Here is a 17,216-nt window from a genome sequence, read left to right on the forward strand (position 1 = left end):
ACTAACACTTTTATTAAAAACAGTAGCACAGGTAGAACGTCCGAAATCAGGAGTTCTAAAAATCGTAATTGTCCGAAAATGGGACATTGTGCAGATTGCAAGAGTCATTGTCCGGAATCTGGAAATATTTCCCCAAAAATGGACTTAAGCTGTACATATCTTTTTTTTTCCCCCAAGTATGAATCCAAAAAAACCCTGGCTCGGCCTGGCCTTGCGGTTGCCGTCTGACGGTAATGCTCCGAAATCCGGAATTTCACGAAAGTCGGCCCAAGGGTTTCCAGATATAGGGAAGTCTAAATTTCTTTTCCAAAACCCAGAAATACCCAAGACATGGCCCAGGGATTGCCGGATTCGGGAAGTCGAATTTCTTTTCCAAAACCCGGAATGGCCTCGGTCTCGGTTTCCAGTTTCGGGACATTATACCTGTAGTCATACTTTCAATTGTCAGCATGGCATTTCCATAGTTAACTTCATATCTGCAAAACAAAACCACTTGATGCCACCTGGTGCCGTTACATGAACTATCAACCTCAAACAATATAAAACTATAAACGTCCTCTCTACTGACTTCTGGGGGACGGGTGGCTTGGATTTGTCATTACACCCAATGAAGATATAATAGGATTTCTGTACGGAAAAGGTTTTTTTTTCAAATTTTGCTGGGAGTGTGATGCTGCATAGAGAGTCCTGAAGTTCATAGGTTGTACCTGGCCAACATGGTTCACGCAATGCTAACTCACTCATCCTATTAATTTAAACTTTGCTGCTTTTCTGGTAAAGCGCGCAGTGCAACATGATGAGAGACCCATAGATACCCTATTGTCGATCAGTAGATAATGAACTACTACAGAAAAGTACCTGCACACTGAGCAACTTCTCTTTAGAAAATCACTTATGTGCTCTCAAAATAGATCTTTCTTGGATGATTTCTGAACTACCCCTTCCATTTTCTTCCTTCTCCGCATGATCTGCACCATTCCCTACAAGGGACGGAGAGCCTTGGAGTGACTTTTTTTTCCCCAAAGTACTTCCCGGCCTCTGCCCCTTTTTAAAGAAAAAAAAACGATTAATAAAATATATTAAATTTCCTGTCCGCATGTAGAGCCTTGAATAAGGTCTCCTTCACTTCTAGGTCGTTCCAGTGATGTCACTTAGAGTACTCTCTGTACGTCTCAGCATGGCTTCATTTCAAACAGTTGGGGACGATTTGAAACCAGCTTTGGCACTCTTCAGAAGCCACCTTGCCCAGAACCCTATGCAACAGGTGCTTGATTTCAAGTTAAGCTTTCAGGATTTTGTAACTGAGATGCTCTGGGAAGCTGGCTATTTATTGATGTCAGTGGCGTGGTCTAGGAAGCAGGTAGATCACACTCGACATGCCTGCAGGAAAAATTGGGTGTTTTCAAATAAAGATAAGGAGGTTGATCATTTTTCTTCTATAAAAACGGGGGAAAGCTCTCTCAATTTCTTCTTGACATTTATTCTCCAAGAAGGGAAATTATTCCAAGGCCTTTGCTAATTCTACACTTAATAGTAGACAAGTATCTCCAATGGTATTCTTCCTTTTCTTGCTCCATGTGGCCTGTGCTTTGCTTCATCCATGATGCATAGATATCAGCAAATTGTGATGTGGGGTTTTTAAATGGCAATATTGATAGAATAGACACTTCAACAAATGTAACTGACCTAGAAAACTCTTTGCTCCTTACAAAAGGTGGATGTGGACTTAGAGTCCAAGAAAATGAAAGGCATAATTGAGAGGAAAACAGAATTGTGCAAAACAACTCAAATAGAGGCTGCAATATGTTCACTCAGGAGAAGGAGGCTTCACAGCAAATCATACGTACTGCATAGTTCTTTTAAGTTGTCTTTCACTTTGATATGGCACCAGTAGTGCCATATATTATTTACATAATTACATTGTGTGTGTGTATAATTACACTCTGCCAATAATTACTTTGATGTTTGGTAAAGGGTAAAAGCAGTTATTACATACGGCCATCCCCAGTGCAAAGTATTGTGAAGTGGCATTGAGAGGAGTGGTGCCCATTGTTCTAAAACACATGCAGGACAGGTGTGCGGGGAGGGAGGGTCGAAGTGTCTTTTGTTTGTGCGTTTTTGGGTTTTATAAAATGGGTACAAAATGAGCACAAAAGTCGAGGTAATGTTAAACTGTATTAGGCTGCAGTTAGAATATTGCATCCAGTTTTGGACACCCTGCTTTAGGAAGGTTGTTGAAGCCATGGAGAGTGTGTAGGTGAGATTCACCAAAATGATAGCGAAGATTGTTATGTTTTAGTTATGAGAGATATGGGGAACTAGAGCTCGTTTCACTAGAACAGTGAAGTTTAAGAGGAGATATGATGGAGGTGTTCCAGTTTGAAGGGTTTTGATTAGGTAAATAGGGAACAACTATTTCCAGTGAGTCAGAAACTAGAAGGCATACATTTATCAACAAAAGAACAAAATGGAGGATTATTTTTACACACACAGGATTGTTAAGTTATGGAATGCTGCATCAGAAACAGTAGTGGAAGCAGAATCCATAAGAGCTTTTAAAACTGAAGTGAATAAGTATTTGAAAATAATTAAACAGGTTATGGGAAAAGGGCAGGGGAATGAGACTGTCGATAGATCTTTGAAAGCTGCCGATTAGCTCAATAGTCTTCTCCGTGCTGTAAAATTCTGATCACAATTTATTTTCTTCCTCTTTCAGTGCGAGGATGTCGCCCTGGAAAAATTGTACAGATGACCGAGGCTGAAGTACGAGGTCTGTGTATAAAGTCAAGAGAGATATTTCTCAGCCAACCTATCCTTTTGGAATTGGAGGCACCATTAAAGATCTGTGGTAAGAAGACTTTTGCTGCTACTTTGAACCTTGGATCACTACACTGCTCACTGCATTACTATCAACAAATAGATTCACTCTAGATAGAGCGGAAGGCCTAGCTTTGAAACTAACTCTATCAAATTCATTTGGCGAGTTTCCCAGTAGATAAAGATCTATACATAAAAACTGTCCACAGTTCAGTTTAAAAAAAAATAAGGCTACATGAATAGGTCTGTATGCAAAATGGAAATAATCCGTTGGAAGAGCAGGCAGTAATCCTCTGAGCTGATTTAGGCACATTATTATGCCCGAGTGAAAGTGAGCTTTGTGCTATATTTGGCTTGGGGGCTGTACTAAACTTGGCAATACTTGATGGGTGTGAAAGGTGGAATTTCTTTATTTCTCTCCCCCCCCCCCAAGCATTTACACCCATTACTTTGGAGGGCAAAATGTTTCTTGTAAGAGTAAATGGCATCACGTCCAGAAATCAGGATAGGTAAAGGTATTTGTGTCAAAAGGGGGAGTGGAAGTGCAGTAATTGCCCAATGTTCTTGGAAAGAGGTTGCATAAAAAGGGAAATCCTATTCCCAGGGCCTCCCTTTCTCTTTCCCCCCCCCCCCCACCCCCCCAAGAAAGGATAAATTGAGGGAAAGTGAACCAAGGCAACTCTCGTGCATCTTCTGGTTAAGAGCAGATAGAGGCCTGGGAACAGATGTCGACCTACCTTGCAGTTGAGGAATGTCAAGTGTCACTAGGTACTTTAACAGATGTCACATTCCCAGATAGCCTTTATTCCGTTTAATTTTTGTTTCAGCCAGTATGGTAACATCTGTTGCAGTGCAAAACTGATATAGTATGTTTTTCTTTTTACAGGAATTTAGCACAAGCACTATTGGTAATATAATTGTTATGTATTTCTATTTACAGTTCTGGTAAAATGACATTGGAACAAGAATGTATAGGATTCCAAAAGACCATTGGAGTCATGTGGCTCGTACTATAATAATACTATGCTCTCTCATATTCTTCAATTACTTATTTTGCCAAAACAAACTGTCCTTTGAGTTGCCTTTTTGGAAATGTATACATAAGTAGTTGTGTTCGGTCTTGCTTTCAAAGACCTAATGGACTGGCTATCTGTTGATAAATATAATTGGCACAACAATACTGTTCATAATGCCAAATATCAGGTCAGGGAAACGAGAGTGTAAATTTTTTGGGAGTTACCCCCTACACTTTACTGATAGTTTTTTGAGCTGCAATTCAGCTTTGTACATTCTGGAGAGAATTTTAGTTTAAAACTAGCTTTCAATTTCAAAAGTTTCAGGTAGTTGTTTTTTTTTTTGAATGACCGTGTGATTCGATCATCTGGGAGGAGCCAAATGCTTACCATGAGGGAGCCAGATTGTGGCCTCTAGAAATTAATTTGTTCAGGAAGTTAATGGATTCAATTTCAGGAGCTCAAATGGTAAAGCATTTGATAAAAGACAACATGACAGTGTGATAGGGAGCACTGTTCATCATTATTTAAGAATTTAGTTTTAATTAGTCTATTTGAGTGATATTTCTACTCGTGGGGGAAACTAAAACTAGGGGGCATAGCCTCAGAATAAGGGGCTGCCCATTTAAAACTGAGCTAAGAAGGAATTTCTTCTCCTGAGAGTTGTAAATCTATGGAATTCTCTGCCCCAGAGAGCTGTGGAGGCTGGGTCATTGAATTTATTTAAGGTGGAGATAGACAGATTTTTGAGCGATAAGGGAAGAAAGGTTTATGGGGAGCGGGCAGGGAAGTGGAACTGAGTCCATGATCAGATCACCCATGATCATCTTAAATGGCGGAGCAGGCTCGAAGGGCCGCATGGCCTACTCCTCCTATTTCTTATGTTCTAACAAGAAAAATTCTCTGATACGTTAAGAAATTTTCATACTGTTTCTGCTATTCCTGAAAATCTGGCCTTTATCAGTGATCTATACACCCCTTTTGGGGGGGGGGGGAGTTATTAAATAGATATCATGGCCCTGAATTCGCAGTCTGAGTATGCTGCCAGCATCCAAAGAAAATCCGTACTTGGCTCGTGCAAACCTCCCCTTCTAAAACTTGCTTTCAAATGCTGCAGAGTTGTGCACAGCAGCGCACAGTTGTGCATAAGCGAACCTGGGATCACATGGGGCGGTGCTCCTTTCATTTCCTGACTTTTAGCCAATCAGAAAATTGCTGATTTGCCCACAACTCATTTTAAAGGCTATTAAAACATGCATGCCATTCAGTTACAGAAATGAATGTATTTACTCGGACTATTTCTGCCATAAATGCACAGAGCTATTGCCAAGATGGTACCCTTCAACCGCTGGTCGGGTAGTGGCCCAGTCCGATCTCATCGGACTTCCAAAAGGGGAGAATTTTGATACTCTCTCCCAGCCATGGCTCACCTCAAAACAATTGTATGCTAATAAAATATAGCGATAATATTACTCCCCTTCAATTTTATCAAGCTATTTTGCACCCAATAATCAAGATAAGATGTTGCCACTATTTCTAAAAGCAAAACATAGCTGGGATAATGGATACAATCCCTTTCCTTCAGTATGAATAACCTAATCTGAAAAAAATTTGCCGTGTGTTTAATCAATACAAGTCATCTAATGGACAGAAGGAGCTCCCTCGATGTATCATATGGAAGAAAATGGGAGATTCAATACAAATTGGCCTTTTTTTGTGACAGCAGCAATGTTTGAAACTGGTTTGTAATGCAATTTTTTCATCACCTCTCCTTACGCTGTGCAACAAGCTTCCTGCGCCTGTTTGCACCAGACGAAAATATTTTCAGGGTAATTAATTCACAATGGGTGGTCAATTAGGCTAACTTTTCGTCAGCACGTTCATTTATATGAGGAGGTGAAATGTGCAGCGATGTCGATGTGCAGTCAGAACTTGACAGATTGCAAGTTGGGGATTTACCACATATGGAAATCCCGAGCTTGCGGTCAATTTCGAAGGCGGTACGATGGAATACTCTGAGTACGCCGTCATGCCAGCCGCGAATTCAGGGTCAATGTTGCTGCACTTACTATTAAGGAAGCCAATTTGAAGTGGTATTCAGTTTGACCAGGCTTAATCCCATTGCAAGAACTTCAAACACAAAATAACCATAGCTCTAATTCTGCATTCTCTTCAAATTTTCATGAATTCTGGGCAATGGAAGGATTGCAGTGAACAATTAAGGGTGTCCTTCCGAACACCGAATTGGGTTAAGTATTTTAGCAGGCTCTTTTGTTGTCACAGTTGGGTGTTTTGTTGCAATACTTGTAGAAGGAATTTTCTGTGTGGGTCAGGAAGTGTTAAACTGGGTTGCTGGTTCTGTATTAAGGATGTTGCCCAGGGGCAACACGGACCAGCCCATACTGTGATATGTGTCGCACTGGGTCCGTGCAGCAGAGCTGGTCTCCAGTGGTCTTGGTTAATCCTAGCTCTGTCAAGCCCGTGTGGTGACTGATGTGCAACGGCCACCACACATTTAAAAAAAAAAAAATCCACGCAGAGGCATCTTCAACCCTTCAATATGTAGTTTGCAACCTGGAATATCAAGTCCTTCATTGAAACACCTGTGAACTCATCCCTTTTTGCTGTGGAAGTAAGTCATCCGTGATAGGAAGGACAGCCTAAGAGATTAAGGATGTGATTTGTTTCTTCACTTTTGCCTTTGGAGTTTGGTAAAGCTTTTATTAAAATATCTTTAATATTCTAGGCAGGGAGTGGCTGTACATTGATGTAGCTCAAAATACATTTGCTTGGAGTCATGCCAGTCGTACAGTACAGAACATGCTGCGCTCAGCGTTAATGCTAATCTATAGACACTAAAGCTCTATTTATAGTCAACTGCCAGCAGTAACCTTATTGACGTTTTGTGTGTGTGTGTGTGTGTGTATTTCAATATGAAATCCCTCCTTTCTCCCCTGGTCACACTGTATTCTGCTAATACTATCAGCTGGCTACCAGGTCAGCAACTCTAGGGACTTCCTCCAATTTATTTTGCATTCTCTACCCACATAAGCATAGCTAAGATCACCCAACAGTGGTATTGGAGGTGAAGAGTGAAACCTGTGTCCCCACAGTCATAGTTGGAGCACATTGGTACAGGTAGAGCGTCCGAAAACCGGACACTGTGGAGATCATACGCGTCGATATCCAGAAATCTGTTCCGAAAACCAGACATTGTTTTCACAAGTGATATAAATGGCATAAAATGAAAGTAGTAAAATTTTAGAAATGGATATTTGGTATTCTGTTTTTTATTCTGTAAATAATCATCCCGCTCCCCCACATGCACAGACACACACGCCAAAAAAGAAATTGGAAAAAAATCACACAATATTCACGTCACTTAACGCTGCAAAATAATTTTTTAAAATAAAAACTTTTTTTTTTTGAAGGTCTTCATACATACCGCTGTTCCAAGGGCTGCAACGCAGGTTTTTCCTGGGCGTTTTCTTTTCTTCCTAACTACGGGAGCACCGTGAGCCAAATTTTTGGCGCAAATGCTATTTCAAGTCTTGCACACTGTCAGTCCGCTCCCCAGTGGTACTTAAAAATCACCAGCACAAGACTTCTCCAAATCAATACTAATCCAAAACAAGCATGATAAAAGATTTTTTTGAATCACCACTGCAGCTGCTGTCCCTGCCATTATCCGATTTTTGAATCACCCACAGCCGCTGTCCCTGTCTCCGAAATCCGGAAATATTCAAAACTTGGCCCAGTGGTTTCCAGATTTGGGACGTCTGATTTCTGTTCTGAAATCTGGAAAAAGTTGAATGGCTGGGTTCTGGGATTTCTGGATTTCGAAGGTTGTACCTGTGTGCTGTCCACCTCTTTTTATAAACAGAAGAAATAGAAACCAGAAAAGGCCTTTTGGCACATCAAGCCTATTCTTCCATAGTCTGTTTGTCCAGTCAGGGATTCTATCACCTCATTTAATATCCTGAGAGGTGAGTTACCACTATTTCAAACAAACTCTGGAATATTTCTCTGATGCTGAGTCAAGCAAACTGCTAGGATTATGTTTCCATTGTCCTAGCTGCTCAGGACCAGTTACATTCCATGGAGGATGTTGCTATCACTGCCTATACTTGGGACAGTCTCTTTTCATGAACCATTTTGATTAAGTAGTAATTTTTACTTTTATCCTAATTCTGAAATCATAGTCTGAGTTAAGTAACCTGCTTATATCTTTATCATTTGTGGCTTGCAGTATTTTAAAGACCTCAATGATTTCACTAGTGGGGAAAAAAATGTCAATTCTTTGAGTGTTAACTTTTGTTTGAAGTTCTAATATTTTTGTTTTATCTTTTTTTTTTTAAAAAGGCAGGTTGCCCAAAGTCTCATACTGTACTTCTAACATGGCTTTACAGACACAACAGATCAAATACCCTGACCGTGCATCCCAATTCTTAATTAAACCTAACCACATCATCTAGGGTACTTTGTGAATGGTTGATAATTGGACTCCCATAAGACTATGCTAATAAGACAAAAAAAAAAGGACCTGTTTATTGGGTAAGCTTTGTGCTTTAACAGTTAGCCAATTTGAAATCCATCTACCATTCCTTAACTCATCCACTAAATTACACTAATTATCTGGGCATGGGCTTGGCTAATCTTGTAATATTCCTGGTTACCCCAATATCCATTTGAAGGTTAAATATCACTGTGCATATTAGAAATAGCAGGGGAGCCAGTCCCTCGGAGTCGAGGATGTCTTGCTTCTGCTCTAAAAGTGAGTTCTCAGGTGACTGAGGAGTCCAATGCGAGACCTACAGACTCTGTCACTTGTGGGCCAGACGGTGGTTGAAGGAAAGGGTGGTTGGGGAGCCTGGGTTGACTCGCTCTCCTTCCGCTGTCTACGCTTGGTTTCTGCTTGTTCTCAGTGATCGGACTTGAGGTGCTCAGTGCCCTCCTGGATGCTCTTCCTCCACTTTGGGCAGTCGTGGGCCAGGGATTCCCAGGGAGTCAGTGGGGATGTTGCACTTTATCAAGGAGGCTTTGAGGGTGTCCTTGAAGCGTTTCCTCTGCCCACCTGAGAGCTCATTTACCGTGTCGAAGCTCCGCGTAGAGTGCATGCTTTGGGAGTCTCGTGTCGGGCATGCGGACGATATGGCCCGCCCAATGGAATTGATTGAGCGTGGTCAGTGCTTTGATGCTGCGGATGTTGGTCTGAGTGAGAACACCGATGTTGGTGCGTCTGTCTTACCAATGGATTTGCTGGATCTTGCGGAGGCAGCACTGGTATTTCTCCAGCGTTTTGAGGTGTCTGCTGTATATAGTCCATGTCTCTGAGCCATGTAGGGGGGCGAGTATCACTACTGCCTTGGAGACCATGAGCTGCCGGATTTGAGGTCCTGGTCTTCAAACACTCTCTTCCTCAGGCAACCGAAGGCTGAACTGGTGCACTGAAGGCAGTGTTGGACCTCGTCATCAATGTCTGCTCTTGCTTTTCAGTAGGCTCGCATGGTATGGAAAATGGTCCACGTTGTCCAAGGTCCAAGGCCCACGTCCACTCCACAATGACATGCAAGCCGTGATCCTGACTAATAGATCCATCACCTGCCCAATCCACGTCCGGACCGGGGTCAAGCAAGGCTACGTCATCGCACCAAAGCTCTTTCCAATCTACTTGCTGCAATGCTATAACTGACCCTTAGCAAGCTCCCCGCTGGAGTGGAGCTAACTTACAGAACTCCGGCGCCTCCAGGCCAATTCCAAGGTCGTCCCTTCCTCTGCCATTGAACTACAGTACACAGGCGACACTTGCATCTGCGCACATTTGGAGGCTGAACTCCAAACCATCGTCAACACCTTCACCGAGGCTTACGAGAGCATGGGCCTTACACTATGCATCAGTAAGACAAAGGTCCTCTACCAACTTAATCCCACCACATGCAGCACTTCCCTCCCAAGCCATAACAGATCTCTATTGACCTGTCAATGCAACCTAACAATTATTTTCCTTTGATCATCTCCTGCTTTGTAGTCAATCCAATTTTCAGTCGGTGTCCTAAGGGTACAGTAGCATAGTGATTATGTCACTGGACTAGTAAGCCAGAGGCTTGGACTAATGATCTGGACAAGAAAGTTCAAATCCCACCACGGCAGCTGGGGAATTTAAATTCAGTTAATTAAATAAATCTGAATAAAAAGCTAATATCACTAATGGTGACCATGAAACTACCGGATTGTCGTATAAAACCCAACTGGTTCACTAATGTCCTTTTAGGGAAGGAAATCTGCTGTCCTTAGCTGGTCTGGCCTATATGTGACTCCAGGCCCATAGCAATGTGGTTGATTCTTAACTGCCCTCTGAAATGGTGGCTCACCACCACCTTATCAAAGGCAATTAGGGATGGGCAATAAATGCTGACCTTGCCAGCGACACCCACATCCCAGGAACGAATAAGAAAAAAAAAATTTGTTTCTTGAAAATCTTGTCAGTGTGTCAGATTGTGCACAGGAGGGGGACAGTAACTTTTAGTAAACACTGTCTGAGTCCGCCAATTGGTGACGTCGGGGCTTTCATTTTAACTATGTCGTACTCTGCGGCGTCCGTGCGCCTTCCTAATTATGAATGAGAAGATTGACGTTTTCTACAATATAAAGCATATAGTTCTTCCAGCAATACATAAAGATGATCCAGGTCCTTTCTGACAGGAATGGGCCCAACCCAGATAATGCCAACAGATATTTACGAGATGTGGAGTGGGTGCTGATATCAAGGGTACAATGCATGTGCATCTCCAGATGTGGCTTCTGTTGAGAAAGCAATAGAAAATTTCAGGGGGGTTTTACTCAAATTTGGGAGGAAATTGTAACCAGGAATTTATCACATTAAGAACTGATTTTAGTGATCTCCAAAATGTTCACTCGATGTGGAATGTGTGACTTGGAGTTCGAGTGTTGTGCCTTTTGGCCTACAATGTGAGCTTCTCTTTTTTTTGTGACTGTGATCTACGTTAGAAATTCTTCTCCTGTCGCACAGTATCATTTTTACTCCTCCTGGCTGAGGATTTTGATAACTAGCAATTTGGGGGCAAGAGAAACCAATTGGTGTGCATAGTGAGAGGCCATGTGCTCTATTGCAGTGTGCTGGCACCTTCCAGAGTGAGCAATCCTGGTCACGATGTGGTGCGCTGTCACACCAGATTTATTTGGCAATTAACTTACAAAGCTAACAAACACACACAACAAAAGACCCTCCTAGAAACAAAATGCCTGGCAACTGGTAGGTAGAGATTACTTTCCACAGCGCACTCCTTCACTTTCCTGTCCCAAGACGATTAAGTGCCTTTTTTAATTGATGAAAGTACTCCAAAAAAGATACACTTTCTGTGTTAGTCATTGATCAGACTCTGAAATGTAAATCACAATTGGTCTGGAGGCTTTAAGGGAGAAAAGGAACTCTGCCAAAAAACTTTCACAAGCTACTTGCTGTTTTCTGTGCTGGTTAGACATCGCAGTGTTAGCGACAGAGGACAAGTACCACTGCAAAAAGTCAGTAGTCACATTGTTGTACAATATTGCATGTCGTAACGCAATCTGTGTTTCCTGCCAAGTTACCTAAACAAGAAAGTGACTGGAGATTTATTCATGGTGATCCCTTAGATTGCATAATGGTGTTTCCGTACAACTGTATGCAAATAGGGACACTAGCATATCTAGAGCAGTGATTCACTTGATGATTCATTTTTATAATTGACAGGAAAAAGCATGTTTCAAATTATTCTATGGACTTGAAGATAAGCATGTATTTATATCTCCCACATTGCAGTCAGACAGCCTTTTTGATTTTAATATAGATGTGCCTTAGTTGCATTTCACAAACAAACAGCTTCATAAAATCTCTAACCAGGCGTATTGGTTGCATCTATTGTCGGTGCTCAATTTGTGCTGCAGCAGAGCCATCAATTGCAAGACATTTTAAAATTTCAACTGGGCGCATTTCCTCCAAGGCACAGTAGCACAGTGTTCTAATGAGAGCTCTGCCTGCAGCGTACACCCATCTAATAAATGAACACATTTGTTATCCTTCTGTATACATGCACCAGTGCACAACCAGGTCACAATGAGATGATAAAGGACACGAATCTACTCTCGGGAAGGGAGAGAGGTGGAAAATAAAGATACAGTTGTGCATTGATTAGAATACAGAACTGATGAGTTCACTTTATTGCAGGTTACTGAAATTAACAGAAAAATAGAGCCTATCTCTGAACAATTTTGACAAAAGCAGAACTCCTAAATGAATCTCATAGGACATACGAAAAGGACGGGAAAGGACCATCAGGGCTATTAATCCAACCCCAACCAGATGCCATTGCAACTGCATATACAGTTTGAACCTCCCTTATCTGAAACCCTCGAGACCTGGCCTATTCCGGGTAAGGGATTTTTCCGGATATGGGGCGGTCACATTAAATTGGATGGGATGGTGGGGGGGGTGGGGAAACGCGCGGGGTCAGGCCAGCGATTTGCGGGAGTCGGCAACGAGGAAGGACTTCAATTTGTTCATGTCGGAGTTCTGCGCATGCACCACCTGGTAGCCGGGAATGGTTCCGGACGAGGAATGGTTCCAGTTGTGTAACATTTACACAACCATTAACCATGCCATCTGCAGAGACAAGTACAAAAACCAAGAAAATAAATTTGCAAGAAGGCCACGATAGCCTATTACTCAGCAATCCAGCTAATTAATAACTTCTACAGCAATAAGCAGCAGCTTACATTATATAAGCACCTTTTAAAGTCCCAAGGCACTTCACACGTTGAAATAAATGGAATCTGAAACATAGAGATTGGGAGGAATAACTGGTAACCTGGTTGAACAAATGGGTTCTGAAAAGGGAGAGAAAAGCTGAGAAACTGAGATTTTAGGAGGGTGTTCTTGAGCGTGGAGCCAAGGCAGCTGAAAGCTCTGCCAACAAGGAGCAATGGGAATCTACAAAATGCCAGATTCAGAGAACCAAAGGGTATATGGGGAGGTGTAGGGGCAAAATTGTGGAAGCATTTGAATTTAATATGTCGAGGAACAGGTGGCCAATGTAGATCAGCGAGGAAGGTGTGATGTGCGCATAGGGCTTAATGTAGGGCATGACTTGTGTGGTTACATTTTGGACAAGTTGATTGTGCAGCCTGGGAGGCTGGAAAGAAAGGTTAAGAGTACATCTCTCTTATAACATAAAATAAAAGAACATTTAATCAATCTTAGGTTATCCTTCCAGAAATATACTACAGTTCTCATCAAGGCATAGTTGTTTCTTAAATGATTAATGGGCTATCGTGGCCTTCTGGAACTTTACTCAATTGAAACATAGAAACATAGAAAATAGGTGCGGGAGTAGGCCATTCGGCCCTTCGAGCCTGCACCGCCATTCGATAAGATCATGGCTGATCATTCCCTCAGTACTCCTCTCCTGCTCTCTCTCTCCATACCCCTTGATCCCCTTAGCCGTAAGAGCCATATCTAACTTCCTCTTGAATATATCCAATGATTGACTCAGGAATTTGTCAGTTTTCTGAAGTTGGTTGTAGATTTTTTTTTTCTCTTGTATGATTCCTGAGTTTTCAACTCTAACTACCCTACCCTTTTCATGAGTTGATCACTGTGTATGAAGATCTTGACATCCGTTCTAAATTTGCCTTTTGCTACATTGACCTTGTCTGGCCTTCACTCATTGTTTACTTTGAAGTAATTTTCTCAATCTATCTTTTCTGTACCATAAGGTCACCTCGTGTCAAGACTAATAAGCCAGTTTTCTCAAGTCTCCCCTTTTCCTGAAGTACCCTCAGGACCTTGTGACTGACTAAAATTGGACACCGTACTCAACGTGTAGTCTAAGACATGCACTTTTTAAGCATGTCTTTTCTGGCTATAGTTCAGAACTCTACTTGCATTGACTGCTATTGTACAATTATTGGGCATGTTGAGTATCCCGTCTATTAAAACCACTAGAACTCTCAACTTTGCCCGTAGCTATTTTGACAGCATTCATGAGTTACTTAACTCGCAGTTTTCCCCCCCCCCCCCCCCCCCGCCTTCCTATCTGCAGCACTTTACACTTCTCCATATCAAATTAAATCTTTCATTGTTCTACTTGCTTACATATTTTGTCCAATTCATTGTCATTCCTGAACAGTTTTCTCCAAATCAACTGCCTCTCCCAGTTTGGTAGCCTCTGGAAATTTGACCAATTTGCTTTGAGTTTCTGAATGCATGTTGGTAATGTAAATTTAAAAACAGCTGGCACACCAGGCAGCATCTAGTATCTCCCCAACCCTGACCGAAGTCCTCTAGCAAGTACTTGCTGGTTTCCACCCTTCAGCCAATCTCTTGCCCATTCCCAAGTTTTACCTCGAACCCTATTGTTTTGAACTTAACTAATAGCCTTTCATGAAGAACTTTATAAAATGCATTTTGGACATTTTACGTACACCACAGCTCACTTGGATTGTCAGGAGAGATTCTACCCTTCTGAGTTCATATTGGCTTTGGTTAATAAGTTATGTTACGAGTCATTCTCAATGTTACTTCTGATCATCAATTCCATTTATTTTGGCAAGCCTAATGTGCCTAAAGTTGCCATGTTTAAGCTTTGCCATCCTTTGAAAATGAGCACCAGATTAGCCTGTTTCCAATCCACTAGAATCTCCGAGGTTTATTCACTCCCTCATTAAGGCTGCCAATGTCTCTTGTATCTCTTTCCTTGCCTCTCTTGGTACTTTGGGAGATGCATTTATCTTGAGCCCGTTGCGCTCAGTGGTAGCACTCTCTCCTCTGAGTCAGAAGGTTGTGGGTTCATGTCCTACTCCAGATATTTGAGCACAAAATCTAGGCTGACACTCCAGTGCAGTACTGAGGGAGTGCTGCACTGTTGGATGTGCCGTCTTTCAGATGAGACTTTAAACCAAAGTCCATCGGCCCTTTTGGGTGTTCGTGAAAGATCCCATGACATTATTTTGAAGAAGAACAGAAGGGCTATCCCCGGTGTCTTAGCCAAAATTTATTCCTCAACCAACATAACTTTCAAAAAAGATTATCTGGTCATTATCACATTGCTGTGTGTAGGAACTTGCTGTGCGCAAATTGGCTGCCGCTTTTCCTACATTACAATAGTGACTACACTTCAGAAGTACTTTATTGGCTGTAAGTCACTCAGATGTCTGGACTTTGTGAAAGGCGCTATATAAATACAAGTCTGCCTTTCTTTTTAAAAACTGCCTACGAATTCCATTTTGTTTGTATCTGAGTTTTTATTCTACTTGAGTTAATTCAACAAATCATGATAGCAGCTGACTGGATTTTGAAAAACTTGCTTGCTATCTTATGTAGGGTGCCTACATGTGTCATTGTGATTTGCTGTATTATAAATCATTCCAGTGCAAAGATAGCTTCAAGCATGAAGGACACCCCTTCGACAAATGAATTTTATTTGTAGATAGTTTCACATTTAATTTTGCAAATACTAATTTACAGGAATTTCTCTAGTTCTGTATTTATTCTATCTTAACAGCTATAAGATAGAACAACAAATTCCAACATGCCGAAAAAAGTGTACCGAGTGATTTAATTGAACAGAGACTATTGATCATAAGTTGACATGCGTCAAAGGATTTGAACCTACACCAACATTTCCCTCGTGGAACATAATCTATTTATGTTCAGCCACAGAGCTATGCTATGCAAAGATCAATCATTTTGGTCCCCTTGGATAAGATCTCTCTCCAATAATTGAACATTTCAACAACAAGAGTTTGTGTGATGTATTCAAGCACCTGCCAGATGAATCGCAATGGGCAACATGATGAATGTTGCAGGAACATGAGCTCCTATTGATTTATACTCTATGGTAGCATAGTGGTTATGTTACTGGACTAGTAATCCAGAGGCTTTGGACTAATAATCAGGAGACCTGTGTTCATAGAAACATAGAAAATAGGTGCAGGAGTAGGCCATTTGGCCCTTCGAGCCTGCACCGCCATTCAAAAAGATCATGGCTGATCATTCCCTCAGTACCGCTTTCTCTCCGTACCCCTTGATCCACTTAGTCGTAAGGGCCATATCTAACTCCCTCTTGAATATATCCAATGAACTGGCATCAACAACCCTCTGCGGCAGGGAATTCCACAGGTTAACAACTCTGAGTGAAGAAGTTTCTCCTCATCTCAGTCCTAAATGGCCTATCCCTGATCCTAAGACTATGTCTCCTGGTTCTGGACTTCCCCAATATCGGGAACATTCTTCCCGCATCTAACCTGTCCAGTCCTGTCAGAATCTTATACGTTACCATGAGATCCCCTCTCATCCTTCTAAACTCCAGTGAATAAAGGCCCAGTTGATCCAGTCTCTCCTCATATGTAAGTCCTGCCATCCCGGGAATCAGTCTGGTGAACCTTCGCTGCACTCCCTCAATAGCAAGAACGTCCTTCCTCAGATTAGGAGACCAAAACTGAACACAATATTCCAGGTGAGGCCTCACTAAGGCCCTGTACAATTGCAGTAAGACCTCCCTGCTCCTATACTCAAATCCCCTAGCTATGAAGGCCAACATACCATTTGCCGCCTTCACCGCCTGCTGTACCTGCATGCCAACTTTCAATGACTGATGAACCATGACACCCAGGTCTCGTTGCACCTCCCCTTTTCCTAATCTGCCGCCATTCAGAAATTCTGCCTTAGTGTTTTTGCCCCCAAAGTGGATAACCTCACATTTATCCACATTATACTGCATCTGCCATGCATTTGCCCACTCACCTAACCTGTCCAAGTCACCCTGCAGCCTCTTAGCATCATCCTCACAGCTCACACCGCCAGCCAGTTTGGTGTCGTCTGCAAACTTAGAGATATTACACTCCATTCCTTCATCTAAATCGTTAATGTATATTGTAAAGAGCTGTGGTCCCAGCACTGAGCCCTGCAGCACCCCACTAGTCACTGCCTGCCATTCTGAAAAGGAGCAGTCTTCAGCAATTTCGATTCACTCCACATGATACCAAGAAACGGCTGAGCGCACTGGATACAGCAATATCCCAGCTATCGTGCCGAAGACTTGTGCTCCATAACTAGTCATGCCTCTAGCAAAGTTATTCTAGTACAGCTACAACACTGGCATGTGGAAAACTGCCCAGGTATGTTCTGTACACAAAAAGCAGGACAAATCCTCTCTGGCCAATTTCCACCCCATCAGTCTACTCTTAATCATCATCCAAGTGATGGAAGGTGTCGTCAACATTGGTATCAAGTGGCACTTGCCCAAATAAGCTCAGTTTGTGTTTCGCCAGTACTGCTTGGCTCAAGACCTCATTACAGCCTTGGTTCAAACATGGACAAAAGAGCTGAAT

The 17,216-nt window shown here is 42.1% G+C and overlaps 1 protein-coding gene across 1 annotated transcript in view; it reads left to right on the forward strand.

Annotated features, from left to right (window-relative positions):
* The window catches only part of ppp1cb (protein phosphatase 1, catalytic subunit, beta isozyme), a 112,726-nt gene that overhangs the window by 57,296 nt on the left and 38,214 nt on the right, over positions 1-17,216 (forward strand). The window contains exon 2 of the mRNA XM_070885734.1: positions 2,717-2,848. Within this exon, the coding sequence (XP_070741835.1) occupies positions 2,717-2,848 (132 nt within the window). The remainder of the gene's footprint in view (positions 1-2,716; positions 2,849-17,216) is intronic.

Source organism: Pristiophorus japonicus, chromosome 7 (genome assembly GCF_044704955.1).
Source record: "Pristiophorus japonicus isolate sPriJap1 chromosome 7, sPriJap1.hap1, whole genome shotgun sequence".
Lineage (NCBI taxonomy): Eukaryota > Metazoa > Chordata > Chondrichthyes > Pristiophoridae > Pristiophorus > Pristiophorus japonicus.